The following is a 22746-nucleotide window of genomic DNA, read 5'->3' as shown; positions in this document are numbered from 1 at the left end:
AATGCTTATTTGATTCAAATCTAATTCTCAAAGTCTAGTTTTTACTCACAGGAGTGTTTTTCAATTCATTGTTTAAACAAGAAAATTTATAATTTTTTAAGTAGAAACATAATTATGGTCACAAATTAAAGTTTACTTTTTACACACACACACACACACACACACACACACACACACACACACACACACACACGAATTGGATGTATCAAGTCCTGCTATTCAGTCCTTTAATGTTTTAAATAGTGCTTATTAAAAATACTTCAAATACCTTCATTTTTCTTCATGACTTTTTAAATGTTGAATCTAAAATCCTATTTAATATTTGTATGTAAATACCTTTTAAGTTATGCTTTGCTTATTTCTATTAGTTTTTACTGGAAGACTGGAGAATTCTTTTGATAGAATTGATAATAAACATTTTTAAAGATTTTTATATATTTTAAAATAAAGCAAGGTCATTTTTTGATTCCTTGTATTTACTTCAAATATACAAGAAGTTGTTAATCACACTTTTTCACATCTATGTCCATAATAATACACTTTTCTTTTGTTCTTTCTTTTCTCTTTTCTTTTATTGGATATTTTCTTCATTTACATTTCAAATGCTATCCCTTTTCCAAGTTTCCCCACTGGATCCTCCCCATCTTATACTCTCATCCCCTCCCCCACCCACTTCTCCCACCTCCCCACCCTGGCATTTCCCTACACTGGTGTTATGGGGCATCGAGACTTCACAGGACCAAGAGCCTTTCCTCTCATTGGTGCCAGATGATCTTTATGGATGTTTTCACCATATGACTGCCATGTGCATGACAGTGGCAGGGCACACTGAAAATCAGAATACTTCCTCATTGACAATTCCTGAGAATCCAGTGGTTAGTTAATCCTTGAAAACATCTTCCTCACTTCTTTTGTAAACTGATAGTTGAGAGACTTAGACAAAGCATGTATGAGTTCTATGGCTATGACATACTTTTACAATCTGAAATAGTCTAAATTAAATCAGACTTATTTAATTAAGCTTAAACATTTCTTACACATTTCCAACAAATTATTATTAAAATTAATTTCTCTGGGTTAAGATGCTGTCCAGCATGTGTCAACACTAAATCATGCAACCCAACCATTTTATTAATTTTACTTATTTGGTTGAAATACTTAAGACTTCCTTAAATTAATAAATACATGATAATAATACAATAATACAATAGACCAAAAAAAGCTATTTCCTTTTTCATAGCATCTTTTTGCTGTCTATAAACTATATTGTATTACCATTTTTAAACTTTGATAAATGTATTTTGACAATGAATTATGTATTTCTATAATCATCACCAATAAGGTAATGAATACTAATATAATCTATTCACTGTCAACAATTTATGATACATCATTCTAAAATATATTTTTCAATCAATACAAATCAATTCCATTATTTTCTCTCAGATTCTTGAATCATAGAAAAATGAATTAAATTTTATAATTTACTAGATTATGATAAGGAGTGCTTTCATTTCTGATTGATTAAATATTAAATATTTTCTGTTCTTGTTGAATCAATTGAGTAACTATCATAAATGTTAGAGAAATTTACTCAGCTGTTGAAGTTAATGATGAGGCAATTACAATACATGGCTGTTTAAAAGTAGAGCTTCAGTAAGGAAGATCCAAAATTAACATAGTATGCATTTTAAATTGTTAGTATTTATTACTAATTTTTAGGTAAAAGGCTAGAAAATCTCTTAGATGAGTACAATGTCATATTTACTTATTTTAAAATTTGTTTATTATACTGATGCCAATCTATGGCATTTTTTTTTTGGTTCTTTTTTTTTCGGAGCTGGGGACCGAACCCAGGGCCTTGCGCTTCCTAGGCAAGCGCTCTACCACTGAGCTAAATCCCCAACCCCATCTATGGCATTTATTAACACTACTTGCAATTTGTTATCTGCTTCAACGGATGTTGCCTTGCATTTTTGTGTTTATCTAGAGATAGAATTTCACTGGAGAAACACAAATACACACACACACACACACACACAGACCCACACACACACAGACCCACACAGACACACATATCACGTAAACACACACATAGTCACACCACACACAAACACACACGTAGACACACCACACACACACACACACATACACACACACACACACACACACACACACAGTCCTAATTTATTTTTCTGTTACTGTGATAAAACATTTTAACTAAAAGCAAGTTGAGGAGAGAAAGGATGTATTTGGATCATTTCCAAGTCTGACATGGCCTTTGTAGGAAAAGAATGACATGGTTCCTGCCTCTGGGGCAGGACCAGCAGGCTTTGGTCTCCATGAGAATGCCATGGCTTCTGAGGGTGTAAAGATTATTTGTATAATAATGTACATCATAATTTATATTACTCCTTCAAGGAATGTCCTCCTGCTAATGTTAATGTCTCCATGGTAATCAGAGACAGATTGAGTCTAGGAGGCAAAGGTGTGGTTAATGTCTCAGGAAATGGTAAATGCTGGGACCTTCAGGATAGCTCTTAAGGCTGTGGGAAAGAACTTTAAAAACAAGGGTTCAAGAAATAAAATTTCTCAAAAACATAAGGATGCAATATGAATTACATAATGGACTTCATGAATATAAAGGAAGAAAAGAAGCTGTGAAGGAACTTGTCAGAAAGATACTAAGGAAGGAGATAAAGAGATTTAGGAGTGGTGATCATAGGAGGTTCCATCAGCCTAAGTTTTTGTTTATTTGTTTGCTTAGGCCTACAAAGGCAGACAGATTCTTGAGTTCATGATTGGCCTGAGACAGAGCAAGGTTAGGTCCAGGTGTGGTTGAAATGGTAATTTCAGGCTGCGATTCTACCCAGCTAGTTTATCATGTGTTCTTAACAGAGGCTGACAGATCTCTGGATTCTCTTGCAATATTAGAAGAAAATGTATGTTTGCTGTCTTCTAAAAATTAAATGGCTAGGGTCACAGGATGCAGATTCATTGGATAATCAACAAACAATCTGGAGTAAATAACTGGATTGATATGTAAAATAAATGACTGGGCTTATAGTCTGTAAGGGATGAGCTATCCAGAGAATATTTTAGGCTTGCAAGAGAGAACTGCTTAGAGAACTGTCTCAAGCAAAAAACAGAGAGAGAGAGTTGTCTGGAAAATAGAGAGAGAAGCAATTTGGAAAGCTGTCTCAAGCAGAACATAGGCTATGATTTGACTTTAGGTCATTTGTTTTTGCCATCCCAGACACCTTTTTCTCAGAAGCCCCCTCCAAGCTGGGGTTGGACCTTGGCAGTTTACATTTTCATTTTATAGTCTATCTTTGAGGGAAGTCAGGGCAGGAATTCAAGGGAAATAACACAGAAGCAGGAACTGAGGAAGAAACCATGGAAGAGCACTGCTCACTGCTCACTGGCTTGTTCCTCTCTAAAGATTGTTCAGGCTTTGTTTTTTTGTTTTGTTTTCTTTTTGTTATTGTTGTTATTTGTTTTGTTTTTGTTGTTGTTTTGTTTTGACCACCTGCTGAGGTGGTACTACCCACATTAATCTGGCCCATTCCACATCAATCAATCATCAAGAAAATGCCTCACAGACTTACAGGGCAATCTGATACAGTCATTTTCTTTTTTGAAGTTCTATCTTACTGGATGACTCTGCTTTGTGGCAAGGTGACAAATGACCAACCAGCATACATGTCTTCATATTTTATTCAACTTGGAAGTGTCGAAGATAACATCTTGATGTTATGCAAACTATAGGAAGAGATTATGAAACAGTAGGTCTGTAATTTCTCTTAATTCAACTGAGAATCCAACATGACTTTCAACTATTTTACTGAAATCTAACTATACAAATTTATGGTGAGGGTTTTTAATACAAAGCCAAAATGTTATTGAAATACTCTTTTTTATTACTTCTTATTTTAATTTTAAAATATTTTTACATTTTGAGTCCATAATATAATTGTATCATTTCTCCTTTCCTTTCTATTATGTCTATGTATGGTTTCAGGGTTGGTTTGGAGTAACCAACTGCACTCTTACAGAAGGAAGACTATTCCTTCAACTCTAAGCATTGCTAAGTAACTGCCTGAAGTTCACAGAGTAAGGTTGAGGTCTCTACTGTCTTTCCCTGCCCACTTTGGTATATCTATTTGTTCTTGTTCAGCTCATGTTCAGGCAGTCATGTTTGTGAGACTACATGGGTATAAATTCTGACCTTCCTAGGAGAGACAAGTTCACACCACACTTCTTGATCCTCTCGCTGTTGCAATCTTCTGCTCCTCTATCCTCACTGATTTCTGAGCTGCTAGTACAGGGGTTGTTTTAGCAAGGTAGCGCAGACACAGGAAAAGCAAATTTTATATAGTTTCTTCTCTTGGGGCGCCTAGCTTTAAATATTCTGATGTTAATACATACCATAATAACTTTCGAAACCATGAGGGTAAAGGGACCATTACTAAGGTGGAAGTTTGTGGTAATACAGAGGAAAACATAGACACACATGACGTGGTCTAAGGAAATATGAAAAACAAATGGGCTCTAGTTATGGATGAAGAAGAGAAATACAAAAAAGGAAGGAAGAAAAAAGATGACTGAAAAAATCATAAAGATTCTTGCTAATAATGATTTATTTAAAAAGTAACCTCTAATACACATAAGAATATATATATATATATATATATAGTTTATATTAAAAAATTCTCATGTGGACTGACAATGCTACCTCCAAAAGGCAAAGATCATTTACCCAAAAGACAACAGCAGTCAGGAAGCTATCTTTTGGGAGGGTGGTCAAAGATATCCAAGAGAATTCCTCAATACTAGAAGTTAAGCAACAATTGCTTAAGACTCCATGCACTTCAGGTGCTCCTAAGCTAGGTGGAATTTACCTGAATGCCTCCTTCCTATGTATCAGAAGGAGGGAAGGAACCAAGAGTTCTACCCAGATATGATGCTGATGAACCACAACAGTGACCATCATGCCATGAAAACTGCCAGGGTGCAGCAATGGCACACATATTTTGGCAGTAACCAAAAATTCTGTAATTGCATTTAAGAATGAAAGCATGCCGTGTTCTGGAAACCTAGACAATCCCCCAGGGCTAGTAAAATAATATATCTTGGAGGACAACCAATAACCACCACTTTATTAAACCAACATAGTCTCTAACTATACTCAAAATATGTTTAATAATACACAAAGATAAGTGTAGTCCTCAGGTCTTATTGAGGAAATTTCTCTGTGACAAATGGAGACCATTATAGAAATCAGAACTAATCAAATGTGAAGTTGTAGTGCCCAGTGCCAATGGATACTTTCTAATTGTTTGTTTGTTTGTTTTGTTTTGGCTAAAGATTTTGATGTAATACAATTATGAATGAGAAATATCCATAAAGCAAGTATTGTTTTTATAGGTTCTTCAGTGAGAGTTTTAGGAGAATAAATTATTCTTTAACTTTAGATGGGCTACGCAAGCCATTGTTTTTGTTTGTTTTGTTTTGTTTCTGTTTTTGGTCTTTGAAAATGGTTTTTCTGTGTTTCCCTGGCTTTCCTGGTACTTGCTCTGTAGACCAGACTGCCTCTGCCGTCATGGACTGGCCTGGAAACTCTCTTGATAGGGTTTTTTGTACAAAGTTTTGATTATATATAAAGTTTAGGACCACAGCATGGTTTGGAACTCAGAGAAATGCTTCCACGGAGGTTGTCTGTGAACTTCAACACAGATTTGTTATTTCACATATGAAACACTAACATAGTGGCATCTGCATGAGCATACCAGAAATTTGATATCATAGAAGACACAGGCAAGATCATTAGAGGACTGATAAGCATTGCATATTGAAGTTATATATAAAGCATAGAAATTCCTAAAGGAGCACATAAAAATTCTTTCTAACATGCCACAATGGACGTGTATTTGGCAGGATTAACTTACAATACATTGCATTTACAAGTACTATTTGATTAAGTTATGACAAAACATTAAGCTTGAGTAAAACTCTTACATGTGTTGCTCATATGTGAAAGTAATTTGTTAAAACCTTAATTTAGAAAGGATGAGCAATGAAGGAAATTGAGAAGACAGAATGGCTTCCCTTCTGAAGAGCTATTGCTCACAATTGATGCATTACATTTAAAAACACAACTAAATTAATGATTTCAGAAACCTCATTTAAGGACAAAAAGTAGTCTATATATCAACAGCTCAAAAATCACCATATACCTTTTTATCCTTTTATAAAACATTAATCAGCTTCTGTTTCCCGCCCACAGGGACAAATGAAAGCCAACCCCTAGGAGCAACTTCAGGCCCAAGACCAGAGGTAAGACCAACTTTTCTGTTCCAAGTGACCTGCCTGGTGGACTCAGGACACACAAAGGCAAAATTCCTCTGGGACTGGACACTTCCAGTTTATAGCTGGCGCTCGGATCTCGCTGATCCTGGTCCACAGTTCCCTGCTCCCAAACCATGTGGGAGAGAGAGCAGGTCTCCCAGGAGTGTGGGCAATCCTGAGACTTCAGGGCAGGAGAGACTGCCACTTCTGCCTACCTTTGCCCACATCTTTGACCCAAGAGGAAACTGTATAGTACCTCTTGGTGTGGGAAGATTGTAGCAGTCAAACTGTAGGAGCCCTGTGGTCCAGACTGTGCCCGGATCTGAAAAGAGCCGGTCAAAAAGCTCCCTGCACCCAAATCCCGTGGGAGGGAGAGCTAGACCTTCAGAGGAGCAGACATGCCTAGGAAACCAGAGGAGACTACTCTCTGCCCACATTTCTGACTCTAGAGGAAAACACCTAGCGCCATCTGGGTCCCCTGCACACAGGGACTTAGGAAAAGTAGGGGCAGGCCCTTCTGGTTTCCACCCACAGGGACAGCTGAAAGCCAGTGGACAGGAATAACTACATGTCTGAGAGCAGAACACTCTGTTCCCATAACTGGCTGAAAGAAAACAGGAAAACAGGTCTAGAGCACTCCTGACACACAGGCCTATAGGAAGGTAAAGCCACTATCAGAAATAGCAAAAGAAGTAACACCAGAGACAACCTGATGGCGACACGCAAGTGCAGGAATCCAAGCCACAGAAACCAAGACTACATGGCATCATCAGAGCCCAATTGCCCCACCAAAGCAAACATTGACTATCAAAACACACAAGAAAAGGAAGAACTAGATTTAAAATCACATTTGATCATGATGATGGAGGACTTTAAGAAAGACATAAAGAATTCCCGTAGAAAATGCAGGAAAACACAAGTAAACAAGTAGAAGCCCTTAGAGGGGACACACAAAAATCCCTGAAAGTATTGCAGGAAAACACAATCAAACCGGTGAAGGAATTGAAAATGGAAATAGAAAAAAATGAAGAGCACAAAGGAAGACAACCCTGGATATAGAAAAACAAAGGAAGAGACAAGGAGCCGTAGATACAAGCATCACCAACAGAATACAAGAGATGGAAGAGAGAATCTCAGGAGCAGAAGATTCCATAGAAATCATCAACACAACTGTCAAAGATAATGTAAAACGGAAAAAGCTACTGGTCCAAAACATACAGGAAATCCAGGACTCAATGAGAAGATCAAACCTAAGGATAATAGGTAAAGAAGAGAGTGAAGACTCCCAAACTCAAATGAACAATAAATATTTTCAACAAAATCATAGAAGAAAACTGCCCTAACCTAAAGAAAGAGATGCCCATAAACATACAAGAAGCCTACAAAACTCCAAATAGATTAGACCAGAAAAGAAACTCTTCCCATCACATAATAGTCAAAACACCAAATGCACAAAATAAAGAAAGAATATTAAAAGCAGTAAGGGAAAAAGGTCAAGTAACATAAAAAGGCAGACCTATCAGAATCACACCAGACTTCTCACCAGAGACTATGAAAGTCAGAAGATCCTAAACAGATGTCATACAAACCCTAACAGCAAACAAATGCCAGCACAGGTTACTGTATCCAGCAAAACACTCAATTAACATAGATGGAACTATGTTAATTGTCAAGATATTCCATGACAAAACCAAATTTACACAATATCATCTTTCTACAAATCCAGCCCTACAAAGGATAATAAATGGTAAAGCCCAACACAAGGAGGCAAGCTACACCCTAGAAAAAGCAAGAAACTAAACGTTTTGCAACAAAACAAAGAGAAGACAAGCACACAAATATAATCTCACATCTAAATATGAAGATAACAGGAAACAACTATAACTATTCCTAATATCTCTCAACATCAATCGACTCAATTCCCCAATAAAAAGATGCAGATTAACAAACTGGATATGCAATGAGGACCAGGCATTTGGCTGCCTAAAGGAAACACTTCAGAGACAAAGACAGACACTACCTCAGAGTAAAAGGCTGGAAAACAACTTCCCAAGCAAATGGTCTGAAGAAGCAAGCTGGAGTAGCCGTTCTAGTATAGAATGAAATCGATTTTCAACTAAATGTCATCAAAAAAGTTAAGGAAGGACACTTCATATTCATCAAAGGAAAAATCCACCAAGATGAATTCTCAATCCTAAATATCTATGCTCCAAACACAAGGGCACGTACATGCATAAAAGAAACCTTACTAAAGCTCAAAGCACACATTGCACCTCACACAATAATAGTACCCCACTCTCATCAATGGACAGATCATGGAAAAAGAAATTAAAGAGAGACATAGTCAGAGTATGAACCAAATGGACTTAATAGATACTTATAGAATATTTTATCCTAAAACAAAAGGATATACCTTCTTCTCACCACCTAATGGTACTTCCTCCAAAACTGATCATATAATCTGGCACAAAACAGGCTTCAACAGATACACAAAGATAGAAATAATCCCATGCGTCCTATTAGACCACCATGGGCTAAAGCTGGTCTTCAATAACAATAAGGAAAGAACACCCACATATACATGGAAGTTGAACAATGCTCTACTCAACGATAACCTGGTCAAGGAAGAAATAAAGAAAGAAATTAAAGACTTTTTAGAATTTAATGAAAATGAAGGTACAACATACCCAAACTTATGGGACACAATGAAAGCTGTGCTTAGATGAAAACTCATAGCTCTTAGTGCCTACAGAAAGAAACAGGAGAGAGCATATATAAGCAGCTTGACAGCACACCTAAAAGTTCTAGAACAAAAAGAAGCAAATACACCCAGGAGGAGTAGAAGGCAGGAAATAATCAAATTCAGAGCTGAAATCAACCAAGTAGAAAGAAAAAGAACTATACAAAGAATCAACAGAACCAAAAGCTGGTTCTTTGAGAAAATCAACAAGATAGATAAACCCTTAGCCAGACTAACCAGAGAACACAGAATGTATGTGCAAATTAACAAAATCAGAAATGAAAAGGGAGACATAGCAACAGAATCAGAGGAAATTCAAAAAATCATCAGTTCCTACAGTAAAAGCCTATATTCAACAAAACTTGAAAATCTGGAGGAAATGGACAATTTCCTAGACAGATACCAGGTATGGAAGTTAAACCAGGAACAGATAAACCATTTAAACAGCCCCAGAATGCCTAAAGAAATAGAAGCAGTCACTAAAAGTCTCCCAACCTAAAAGAGCCCAGGTCCAGAGGGGTTTAGTGCAGAATTCTATCAGACCTTCATAGAAGACCTCATACCAATACTATCCAAAGTGTTTCACAAAATTGAAACAGACCGATCACTACTGAATTCCTTCTATGAAGCCACAATTACTCTTATACCTAAACCACACAAAGACCCAACAAAGAAAGAGAACTTCAGACCAATTTCCCTTATGAATATTGACGCAAAAATACTCAATAAAATTCTTGCAAATCAAATCCAAGAACACATCAAAAAATAATCCATCATTATCAAGTAGGCTTCATCCCAGTTATGCATGGATGCTTTAATATACGGAAAATCATCAATGTAATCCACTATATAAACGAACTGAAAGATAAAAATGACATGATCATTTCATTAAATGCTGAGAGGGCATTTGACAAAATTCAACATCCCTTCGTGATAAAAGTCCTGGAAAGAACAGGAATTCAAGGCCCATAACCAAACATAGTAAAAGCCATATACAGCAAAGTAAAAGTTAACATTAAACTAAATGGAGAGAAACTTGAAGCAATTCCACTAAAATCGGGGACTAGCAAGGCTGCCCACTCTCTCCCTACTTATTCAATATAGTTCTTGAAGTTCTAGCCAGAGCAATTGGACAACAAAAGGAGATCAAAGGGATACCGATTGAAAAGGAAGAAGTCAAAATATCACTATTTGCAGATGACATGATAGTATATTTAAGTGATCCCAAAAGTTCCACCAGAGAACTACTAAACCTGATAAACACCTTCAGCAAAGTGGCTGGGTATAAAATGAAGTCAAATAAATCAGTAGCCTTCCTCTACACAAAAGAGAAACAAGCCGAGAAAGAAATTAGGGAAACGGCACCCTTCATAATAGTCCCAAACAATATAAAATACCTTGGTGTGCCTTTAGTCAAGCAAGTGAAAGATCTGTATGATAAGAACTTCAAGCCTCTGAAGAAAGAAATCGAAGATCTCAGAAGATGGAAAGATCTCCTATGCTTCTGGATTGGCAGGATTAATATAGTAAAAATGGCCATTTTACCAAAAGTGATCTACAGATTCAATGAATCCTCATCAAAATTCCAACCCAATTCTTCATAGAGTTAGACAGAACAATTTGCAAATTCATCTGGAATAACAAAAAACCCAGGATAGCTAAAACTATCCTCAACAATAAAAGACTTCGGGGGAGAATCACTATCCCTGAACTCAAGCAGTATTACAGAAGTGGTAAAAATGCATGGTATTGAATAGAATTGAAGTCCCAGAAATGAGCCCACATACCTATGGTCTCTTCATTTTTGACAAAGGAGCCAAAACCATCCAATGGAAAAAAGCTATCATTTTCAGCAAATGGTGCTGGTTCACCTGGAGGTCAACATGTAGAAGAATGCAGATCGATCCATGCTTATCACCCTGTACAAAGCTTAAGTCCAAGTGGATCAAGGACCTCCACATCAAACTAGATACATTCAAACTAATAGAAGAAAAATGCAGAAGAGTCTCAAACACATGGGCACTGGAGAAAATTTCCTGAACAAAACACCAATAGCTTATGCTCTAAGATCAAGAATCGACAAATGGGATCTCATAAAACTACAAAGCTTCTGTAAGACAAAGGACATTGTTGTTAGGACCAATCGTCAACCAACAGATTGTAAAAAGACCTTTACCAATTCTACAACAGATAGAGGGCTCATATCTAAAATATACAAAGGACTCACTAGTTAGGTGGCAGGGAGACAAATAACCCTTTAAAAAACGGGGTTCAGAGCTGAACAAAGAATTCACAGCTGAGGAATGCCAAATGGCTGAGAAGCACCTGAAGAAATATTCAACATCTTTAGTCATAAGGGAAATGCAAATCAAAACAACCCTGAGATTCCACCTCACACCAGTCAGAATGGCTAAGGTCAAAAACTCTGGTGACAGCAGATGCTGGCGAGGATGTTGGTGGGATTGCAGACTGGTACAACCATTCTGGAAATCAGTCTGGAGGTTCCTCAGAAAATTGGACATTGAACTACCTGAGAACCCAGCTATACCCCTCTTGGGCATATACCCAAAAGATGCCCCAACATATAAAAAAGACACGTGCTCCACTATGTTCATAGCAGCCTTATTTATAATAGCCAGAAGCTGGAAAGAACCCAGATGCCCTTCAACAGAGGAATGGATACAGAAAATGTGGTACATCTACATAATGGAATATTACTCAGCTATCAAAAACAATGATTTTATGAAATTCATAGGCAAATGGAGGGAACTGGAAATCATCATCCTGAGTGAGGTAACCCAATCACAGAAAAACACACATGATATGCACTCATTGATTAGTGGATATTAGCCCAAATGCTCGAATTACCCCAAATGCACAGAACACATGAAACTCAAGAAGGATGACCAAAATATGGATGCTTCACTCCTTCTTAAAAGGGGAACAAGAATATCCTTAGGAGGAGATAGGGAGGCAAAGTTTTGAACAGAGGCTGAAGGAATGCCCATTCAGAGCCTGCCCCACATGTGGCCCATACATATACAGCCACCAAACTTGATAAGATGGATGAAGCAAAGAAGTGCAGGCTGACAGGAACCAGCTGTAGATCTCTCCTGAGAGACACTGCAGGAATATGGCAAATATATAGGCGAATGCCAGCAGCAAACCACTGAACTGAGAATCGGATCCCCATTGAAAGAATCAGAGAAAGGACTCAAAGATGTGAAGGGGCTTGAGACCCCATATGAACAAAAATGCCAACCAACCAGAGCTTCCAGGGTCTAAGCCACTACCCAAAAACTATACATGGACTGACCCTGGGCTCCAACTGCATAGGTAGCAATGAACAGCCTAGTAAGAGCACCAGTGGAAGGGGAAGTCCTTGGTCCTGCCAAGACTGAACCCCCAGTGAAAGGGATTGTTGGTGGATGGAGGTAATGAGGGGAGGATGGGGAAGGGAACACCCACATAGAAGGAGGGGGAGGATTTAGGGGAATGTTGGCCTAGCAACCAGGAAAGGGAATAACATTCGAAATGTAAATAAATACCCAATTTAATAGAGATGGAAAAAAAACATTAATCATTCTTCCAATTAAACACTTACCAGCACCAATGCTATCTAAGCATGTGCAGTGGATAGATTACATTCCCATAGTAGAGAGCATGAAAAAATACTCCTATTCTGGAAGTTTTTCCTTGCACAATGCCAGAAAAATAAATAAATTATAGAAGTTGTCAGTTTATTTTTCCTCAGAGAGTCTGGATTTGTTTTGACATGATAAAAATTAGATATCCACTTGAAGAAGTGGTCTCAGAATCGACAGAAAATATATCATCGAGAGAATAAATCAATGCTAGTGTGCAGGAGCCTTTAAGAAGACATCTTAAATAAAATGATGGATGGATGTTTGCTCTGAAAAAAATCACAAATCTATTCATGTAAATATATTTATTTCATTTTTGCCTTTCTAAAGAAATTTGCCGTTAGCCATTCCTTTGTGTGTGTATTTCTAGAATATAAGCATCTGTCTAGGTTGCTATTTGTGTGTATAATATTTCTCATCTCTACATGTTTTATGAATCATGAATAATCTTCCTTATAATCAGAATATCTTAGAGGTGACTTGGATACTTAACAATTTTAAATATTTTATAGCCAATTGTCAAAATTAATTTGTCTTTATCCTAGTATATCCTAAGGAAGGTAATGGATATTTTTCATGGTTTATTCATACTGTGAATTTGAAAGTACATGTATTATTATTTTTTTTGGAATCTTGATCTTTTACACACACACACACATATACATTTAAAATCTTACTCATAATTTTTAGGCATGAAGTTGATATTTAATGACAAAATTCCTACCTAATATGCCTGATACCTAGAATAATGATTTTAAAATATGTAAAAATTGGCTTTCTATACTGAAGATCAAATACATACTGTACAGAGCAAAACGCATTGCTTGAACTTCCTCAAAATCATTATCTCCATGTGACAAGTCATTATAATATAACTTCTACATGCCAGGATCCACTATTGTATTTGGCTAGGTACTAGGGTACAAACTGAGAAAGCAAACAGACAGCCATTGCAATATACCAGTCATTCTGAAGCTATCAATCTAGCATCGAGTTACAACTTCAAAACTACTTGATATTACTATGGTGAGGTTATGGAGGAATCACATTAAAAACAGCAGCCTTATCTTCTATGGATTTCCTTCTTATTCCAGTCATGCATAACCAATCCAATACTAAAATATTGAGTGGAAATTACAGAAATAAATATTTCACAGTTCTTACGTAGCAACCATCCATGAGTGTTGCCATGGGCTTTTGAGCTGGCATATACTTTGCTCAACACATAAGTCACGTCCTTTTTCAGTGTGTCTATCCTGTGTGCTACCTGCTCATTAGTTATTAGTTATATCCCCTCACTACTATGTTGAAATTGTTCTAGGAAGTTTTACATTACTTCCAAATTATATCCAAATACAAGAATAATGAAAAGGAGGCACCCAAGCACAAAATGGGTCGGGTTTAGTTCTTTGAATAATTGACAGTACTTCTCAAAGCATATTGGGAGATATCTATATACAGATTCAGTACGATCTGTGGTTGTAGGCCTCTGTAGGCATCTGGAAAGGCATTCAACCTTGATAATGTGAGACTAATGTATATAGGAGATCCTAGATTAGATGTAAGTAGGGCATAGCCAACAGACAAGCCTTTCTACAATAAGCGACATACAAAGCTCAGCTGAAGGATCTGGTGTCAGACAGCTGATGGTTTTTGTGTGTGTGTTTTCCTTTTCCTTATTAAGAATAAATTCATAACAGAATAGGGAGAGCTGGATGGTGTTGCGTTTGAGGAACTTGAGGAAGTTAAAATGAGTATTGTTAAAGATGAATAAGGGCAAAGTAGGGAAAGATTTTAGGCTGTATTAGAAATCTATATTTTATTCTTAGGCCTAGAGAAAGCAATTGAAAATTGCATTTTAGCATACACACATAAGCATTTTCCAATCCACATACTCACATATTATGATTAAAGAAACATAATTTTTTTAAAGCATAAGAAGAGAAACTAAGAAATTAATGAACTTCAAGAGGAACACAGAAATAGGAGTGGCTTAGATCTTAAAGTGACAGTGAGAATTGGGTTCTTACTGTAAGGCTTGGAAGAATGGTCATAAGTTCAAGATGATATAGCCTCCATTTCAGGAGCTAGAATCACCAGTCATTGGTAAGCCAGTTAATCAGAGGCCTTGGTTGGCATGGATAAGAGAGACATTAGTGAAAGCAGAACAAATAGATGAGGGGTGGTGACAACAAGGAACATTTAACAACCTCGGGAAAGAGGAAGATTGCTGTTATTTTATTCAACTTAAAGATTAACTCGAAGAAACAAGTGATGTCTTCAGGGCCGGAGGCATCTGATGTTTGAGTACAGGAGAGGCTTCAGGAGTACATCACATACAATCACTAGTTACATACGTGATTAATGTAGTGCTATTGGCTAGATGAGAAAAGCAGTTTGGATGACATAGTAAAAACAGAAAACACACCCCTGATCTAAAATAAAAATAATAAGAGAAACTCATATATAACTACTCATAATGTTTGTAACCTAAATAATAGTTCAAGCAAAATTTAAGGCAACTAAAGAAAATTCGACCATTTCTAATGGTGTGACTATGATATTATAAAACTCAATGAGACAACTGAAAAAGAGTATTAGAAACTTCAGGTGACTGTAGTAAGGACAGATGAAACTTGGTAAGGGTTAGCATTTGTTGTTTAAGTGGTTTTTATTGTTGTTGCTGTTGTTGTTGTTGTTGTGTTGGTGGTGGTTTACAGACCTACCATGGTTTATCACAAGTTTCTAAGCTTACTGATCAAGTATGAAATCAAAGTGGAGTTCATGTACATCAACCTGTTTATGAAATTCAGCCATCGTGTTTCTGTTGCCATAAGAGACATTAACAAAACTATGTATGCATAAAGGTATCTTACAAATAAAGGTATTTCAAGAGGTCTGTTTTAAAAGGAATTAGATGTTAATTTTCGTTGCAAGTTGTAAACAGACTCTGCAGAATCTCCATTTTTCTTGTATAAGCTAATTGTGTGACAGTGTACTCAAATTATCTCATTGCTTAGCAACCACAGGTAAAGAGATACTTTGTCGTGAGTCATGGTATCATGAGACTCCCTGCAGGACAGTGGTATGATTTCAATGTCTTTGGATTCTGATATTAATTTTTAAAAATCAAATACAAACCACAGAACAGATAAGACATAGAAGGTAGCTAGTCTCAAATTATATCCAGAATGTTCAGGGTGTTCTGGTACAATTTACCCATCCAACTTGCCCACAGCCTTTATCTACAAGTCAATGTTGAATGGATAGAGGCCAGAGAAATGAATTCATATGAAATTTCTGTTTACTTAGTTTGGCAAAGTCAGATACGAAAGCATATTTAAAATTTTCTAAAATAATGATTCTGACATTCAGCTAGCAGCTCAGACATCATTTAAGGCACAAGATTGGTGGGTGATGAAGTAGTTTCATGCTGTTACCTGTAACCATTGTGACTGGTCATTATGGCCGGAAGTCCAGGCGTTCACTTTGCCTTGCTTGTCCAGCCTGGCTTTCCTCGGTTCCCAAGTGAACATGTCCATGTTGAGTGTTCTGAAGATGCTGGAGGCGGTGATCTGGTAGTCTTGTATATGTCCGGATTTCATCCCCAAAGGTTCTGAACAGCCTGGCAGAATGAGAAGAACTCTATGAAGAAAACAATTTATCATCCTGGAACTTTTCCTTGTTCATTTCAGATTGGCAAGAGAAGATGGAGCATAATGCTATTCATTCCCCCAAAGAGAGAACATCTAAATTCAAAAAGGAGCTATAATAAGAAATAAATCTGGAATAAAATAGAAAAACAAGATAGCCAATTCAAGCTATTTCGTCTGAATATATTTTGGAAAAATTGAAAACAAGACAGACAATTCAGACTACTTTTCTGTGATAGATGATTTTGCAAATTGAAAACATTGCTGAAATGCTCTCTCCTGTCTCATTACTGGAAGCCTCAAGACTGTTCCTTAGTTTTCGACAATTTTATTGTCTCATGGAGAATGGGCCTTTTCTCATAAAGTATATTTGGTTTTCTTTTATTTGTTTTCATAATATCACCAGTGGAAATTCCCCCAGTATAGAGTCATTTTTGTAAATTGCGGCACACTCATATTCTAAACTGACCAGCATTTTGTTGTCTGAGAAATAAGCACTACTCCTATAATTTAGATGCAGTACCTCATCTGTAGTCATGCTGGCCTCTACTATAGCAATCTTCACTTAGCCTTTCAGTGGTAGAAAGAAAGGTATGTGCTGAAATCCTCAACACTAGTTTATATCATTTATTATTCTGGCCTAAATATGGTTTATTTCAGAAGGGAAGAAGGGAATCTTCATTCAGTATATACCATGTGCCAGTCAGTGTACAGCTGTGGAATTGGAAAGTAGAAAAATGATTAAGATAGATAGATAGATAGATAGATAGATAGATAGATATAGACAGACAGACAGACAGATAGATAGATAGATAGATAAATAGATAGATAGAATGATTTATAGATAGAATGATAGGATATATCTTATTGTTATAAATAAAAAATTACATATATGTGTATATATAACCATTATTATTCTTTTCATAAACTCTTAATACTAAATAACATTGAGTACTTCCATATTTTTGGAAGATTAACAAGTTTACCACATGTGTTTCCAATTGTGTTACAAAGTTTGGATTTATGTGGTATTAAAAATATCCGTGTTTGTGTGTGCTAAAAGGTTACCTACCAGGTTTGTCTAGGAGACATGAGTCTTTCATTGTATTGTCCAGTAAGCCAGTCTTTCTTTTAAAAGCTGTTACATTTTTGCCAAGGAATTAGAACTTCTCCAGGCCATACCTTCTTTGCATATCCTATTGGTCTTTCCTTCAGTGGATGTGTGGTCTTATACCTATTATATATTCAATTTATGTTTCAGTGTTCAAAGTGAAGAAGAGAAGATACCTTGGACAGGTATAAATTAGTTGGTAAACTACCAAGTATTTAGAAACATTGTTGGGATAATCAACATTCTATGAAAGTTAGCTCCTCTTATTATCTCCATAAAACTCATTCCAGCAGAAACTGGAATGATAAATCTCCCAGAATCAGTGCATCAGTGACTGCCTACTTGGTACTGCTATTCAACACATACTGCTTGATGTGTAGGATTTAAAAGAAATCATGGAACTCTCCACTCATATTAATCCACTTTATCTAACTGCTGTTTGCCCTAGTCAATCTGAATCAGTTGTTTTTTTCCTGTGGCTTCTCTGCTTAGTCTGTATCTGTGTCTTTATTTCCACTGCCTGACAAGAAGTAGCATGGAGGGCTGTTTCTTCGTCAGAATCTTATTGAAGAGACCTGTATCCTAAAGGCAATGGTAAAAAAAAGGGTCTAAAACTAAAATGCAAATTCTGACAGAAAAAAAATTCCCTAACAGGGAATCCAAATTCCACAAAGTTCTAATACCCATGATGGCATGATATTTGTCTTCAGACAACTCCAAAGTAAGATGCAGTCTGAACAAAAAGCTTCTGAATTCTCCTACTTAGATCTTGCCCTCAAACCCTGATGTAGACTTATCTTTGTAACAGTTTTGGTTAGCTTGCAGAAGATGTACAATAAAAATAATAAAAATAATAACTTATTACTCCTTTGTGATAAAATAACTGAAAAAATCAATACAAAAGAAATGGATTTGATTATTTCTTTTTAATCACATAATTACTTTATATCTATTCTGATGGCCAGTACATAGCGATGAAAAAGTGTTAAGTAATAATTATTAGTTAGAAAAATGGAAGAATGAGTTTTATTTCTCTAATTATTAACATGATCTATTTCCTTCCAAATGTAGCAAGTTATCTTTCAGACAGTGCAAAAAATGTTTTTTCAAGTGTCCAAATAGGATTAGTTACTTCCAGGTAAGGTTAAAGACCTAAGGCTGCTGAAAACATTTACAGAGACTTGGCCTTTCCAGTATTGTACACCCTTAAAGAAATATCTTAGAATATTATAAAATACTATGTCAATGTTTATTTCTAAGAATCATAGCTAAGTTATTTAGCAATGGACTTAATATCTCACAAATTTTCTGTCTCATTCATGTGATTTTGTGAATACAAAATAACTTTTACCAGTATGAACTTTGTGTGCGTGTGTGTGTGTGTGTGTGTGTGTGTGTGTGTGTGTGTGTGTAAAGTATTAACAACGTATTAACATAAGCATTGATTATCTATGGTGAAATTCTCCTTTTTAAAAACAGTTGGCAAGATAGATTGTTCTCTGCAGCCAAGTTTAAAATCAATTTGTGGGGCTGGGAGATGGAGCACTGCTTCCTTCTGAGAAAATAAAGTCTTAAAGTGTCAGGTGTAACTTCTTGTCAAGCTTGAAAGCAAAATATATTTACCCCTTACGGGTGTAACGGTGTCATGTACGAGAAGCTGATCCTCATGAATCAAAGGACTGACGAATTGGGGAAGGTGATGTCAAACAACCAAAAAAACCAGTGGGCTTACTACAAACCTCATCAGACTGTGGCTTCCTCGTGATTACTTTATGATGAATGGCTTAGGGATGACACTGGCCTCTGCTGACACTGAGACACGCAATCCACACACTCTGTGGCAATGATTCTGCTCACATTTACTGACAGTCAATAATCTGGTCTAAATAATTCAAAATAATCTCTCTTCTAAGATAAATTAATGACGGTGAAATAATTCCTTCACAAACACCAGCAATGTAGAATATATATACGAGTTACTTAAGATAGAGTCACTGAGACGGAACATTTATTCTCAATTTTTCCAATGCTGGTAGTTTAACTCTGTATTTTATTTGCTTAAAACTGTTTTCTTTTTCTGTATCATAAACATACAGAGGTAACCATACATCAAGTATGAATTTGAGCCCTTGATAAAGATCCTCAGAGTTTTGTCCTTCCAGAGAAAAGATTCTAATGAGGGACAGGTAGGGAGAAGCGTGAGTTCACGGGGAACAGAAGATTTAAGACAACACAGGGGAGAGAGTAATGAGATGAATTAAACATATGTATGGCATTTTCAAAGGACTAACTTAAAATTTTAAACCAGCTTTATTCTTTCAAATTTAGAAAGTACTTTCCCTGTTTGGGGGCTTAGGCTAAAGTGTGACATAAGAGAACATTCTAATTTATTTACAGTTGTTTGATCCAAAGAAATCTTTTGCCACCATACGGCAAAGATAGGTAAGTTTCCAGTGGATGAAATACAGTAGCTGTCCAGTAAAGCATAGTGGAGTTGAAAGGCAGAAGGGGATTTTGTATTTAGTTCCTAATATAGTTAGGAAAATGATGGAATTCAGACATAAAGTCTTCATATTTGCATCTTGTTGTGATGATTGGGAAGAATTATTTAGCTCTGTGGTGTTTGATAGATCATCCTTGAGCTAGATAACCCTGACATATAATAAGCAGGTCGCTAGCTGAGAATGCTCAAAAATGAATTTATAGTAGTGTTCTTGGTGTTGATGTATTGTTCCCCAGGGTAAGAGGATAAATTTACATGTTTCATAAAATCTAAAAAGAAAGCACCAAGTTTAAAGTTAAAAGTTACTTTCTTTGGAGCTTACAGCCTAAATTTGCACAATTTATGAGGTCAAGCAGATTGTATTTTTAAAGTGAACTTTTATTACCAAACATAAATCATATTTACAACTAAAACCAATTGAGTGTATCTTTTGACAACAGTTTCTCATGAGAATTCCATGTATCCCACTTTATTACAGAGAGCTCTACTTGATGGTATACTATTTCTGTAGGGTGCATACAACTTTATTTGACATATAAACAGCCTGCTTTTCTCACTGAACCATGCCCTGCGTGTTCTGTGAAAGAAATAAACTTCTGTAAGTGCTGAAAACCTAGAGATGACTAGCTGACCACATACAGAGATGTTTGGTGTTTTCTCTTTTCTTTCAAGGCATTTCTATTACGGCAAACAGTTAACTTACCTGAGAGCTCACAGCCAAGAAGTTCCATTCTTAATGTGCAGTGCCTTCGACAAATTTGGGGGTAGAGTCTTACGTACTGAGCTTTGATTGGAGGTGTAAAGGAATTAGCGTAGGGTGTGTTGTTATCAACATTGCCACGGAAGACCTGTGTGTGAAGACATATGCAGGATTTTCAAAGTTGAGCATGGTGGCTCATGGCTGAATAACAGTGTTAAGGAAGCTGCGATAAGAGGATATTTAGATGCCTTGATAACATACTTTGCAATGTTTGTTTAACATGCATTTATACAATGAAGTCTCCATGTTTATAGTTCTTCTAAATTAAAACCTTTTAAACAATAAAAAAAGAGGATATTTAGAAGACAGGGTTCAATGTCAGCCTAGGACATAGAATAAGACCCTACTACTCATATGTATATACATATATTTGTGTATGTTAAAGGTATATGTGTATGTGCACACACATGCATGTGCACAGATGGGTGAGTACATGTGTGGGGATATATATATATATATATATACATATATATATATATGATTTCTTCATTTTCATATACGTATTCTGTGCTTCACTTGAAACAATTTTAAAAGATCGTAATAAAATATTATTGAGAATTTAGGAAACACCTTGCTATTAGCAGGCAACAACAACAACAGCAGCAGCAGCAGCCACATATGAAATCTGAATTAGAATTAAAATTATAAAATGCAGTGTACTGGGTCATAATAACACTTCCCTGACTAAAGCAAGGATTTGTTTATTTTATTTTACATGTGTTTTGCCGACCTGTATGTATGTACACCAAGTGTGTGCCCACCAAGGGTAGACAGAGACACCATATCCATTGAAATTGTAGTTAAGTAGATTGTTCTTAAGCCCAGTGTAGGTGCTGGGAACATCACCCATGTCTTCTATAAGAACAATGAATGCTCTTATGTACTGAGTCATCTCTCTAGTCCCCTTATTTACCACTTTAAAGGCCATGTCTGTAGAAACAGAGGAAGTCATTCTGTCTCTGTCTCTCCATATCTATGTGTCTATCTGTGTATATATCTATGTATCATCTATCTGTCTGTCTGTCTGCACACACACAGACACACACACACACACACACAGACACACACACACACACACACACACGTATCATCTACCATCCATCTGTGTGTTTGTCTACCATTTATTTGCCTAGCTATTTTTCAATTACCTTTCTCTCTGCCAATCTATCTATCATCTGTCTCTTAAAAATTAGCACCCTAAAATTTTGAATATAACTTGAGTCTGTCCACTTGCAAGTGAATAAATTTTTCAGGTAGAACCATTTCTTCTATGCATTTTAATCAGACTTTCAAGTATCATTACAAAATGAATTAGTTTAACATTCTGAACACCAAAGGAAAAAGGAGATATTAGATGCTACAACTTCTTTTTCCACAGCATTTTATTCTTGAATTCAGTAACAAAGGCATTTCCAATGCAAAATATGCACAGATCTCCATCATTTCTATTATTTCATATTCTTGTTTTCATAATAATTTATTCGATTGAGGACAAAGTTATCTGTAAAAGCAAGGAGAATAACTTGGTAGGCTGCTTGTCCTTAAAGTAGCTTATCTGTTATATACAACCCTCTACAAACTCCTTGAGAATAATTTGTAGGAGCACCAATTAAAATCTTAGAAAAGTTTAAGTGGCAGCTGTTAGAAATTTCTAACTTTGGGAAGCCCAGCTCCCTTTCACCCAATTAAATTCCAAAAGCTGCAGAAATGGATTTGAACATAAGCTTCTAGCAGAAGGCTCAGGTGTCACTTGACAATGTGGTCATCATGGAACCTTAGTTACATACTGGAGAGTGAGTCAGGCTTACCATTTCTTCATTGGTGCCTTTTACTTTGTACATTGCCCAGGTCTTCCCGTCATTGCTGTAGGCAATTTTGTAGGATTTGATGTATTCTGGGCTTCCAATCCTTTTGGCTCCTTGGGTAATAACACCCGTTACTCTCATTTTTCTTTGTAAATTTATCTGAGGAGACAAATATAATCAAT

At 36.3% G+C, this 22746-nt stretch overlaps 1 protein-coding gene across 5 annotated transcripts in view; it reads right to left on the bottom strand.

Moving 5' to 3' along the window:
• Edil3 (EGF like and discoidin domains 3) overlaps positions 1 to 22746 on the bottom strand; it is a 536979-nt gene that overhangs the window by 129742 nt on the left and 384491 nt on the right. For 3 of the 5 annotated variants that reach the window (NM_001427434.1, XM_087634184.1, XM_087634186.1), the window contains 3 exon segments: positions 16173 to 16357; positions 20703 to 20847; positions 22568 to 22723. In NM_001427434.1, coding sequence (NP_001414363.1) covers positions 16173 to 16357; positions 20703 to 20847; positions 22568 to 22723 — 486 coding nt within the window. 5 annotated transcript variants of the gene reach the window in all.

The sequence above is a fragment of the Rattus norvegicus genome, chromosome 2, assembly GCF_021556685.1.
Source record: "Rattus norvegicus strain SHRSP/BbbUtx chromosome 2, alternate assembly SHRSP_T2T, whole genome shotgun sequence".
Taxonomy (NCBI): domain Eukaryota; kingdom Metazoa; phylum Chordata; class Mammalia; order Rodentia; family Muridae; genus Rattus; species Rattus norvegicus.
The sequence above is the reverse complement of the archived record's forward strand: the minus strand, read 5'-3'. Positions and strand labels throughout refer to the sequence as shown.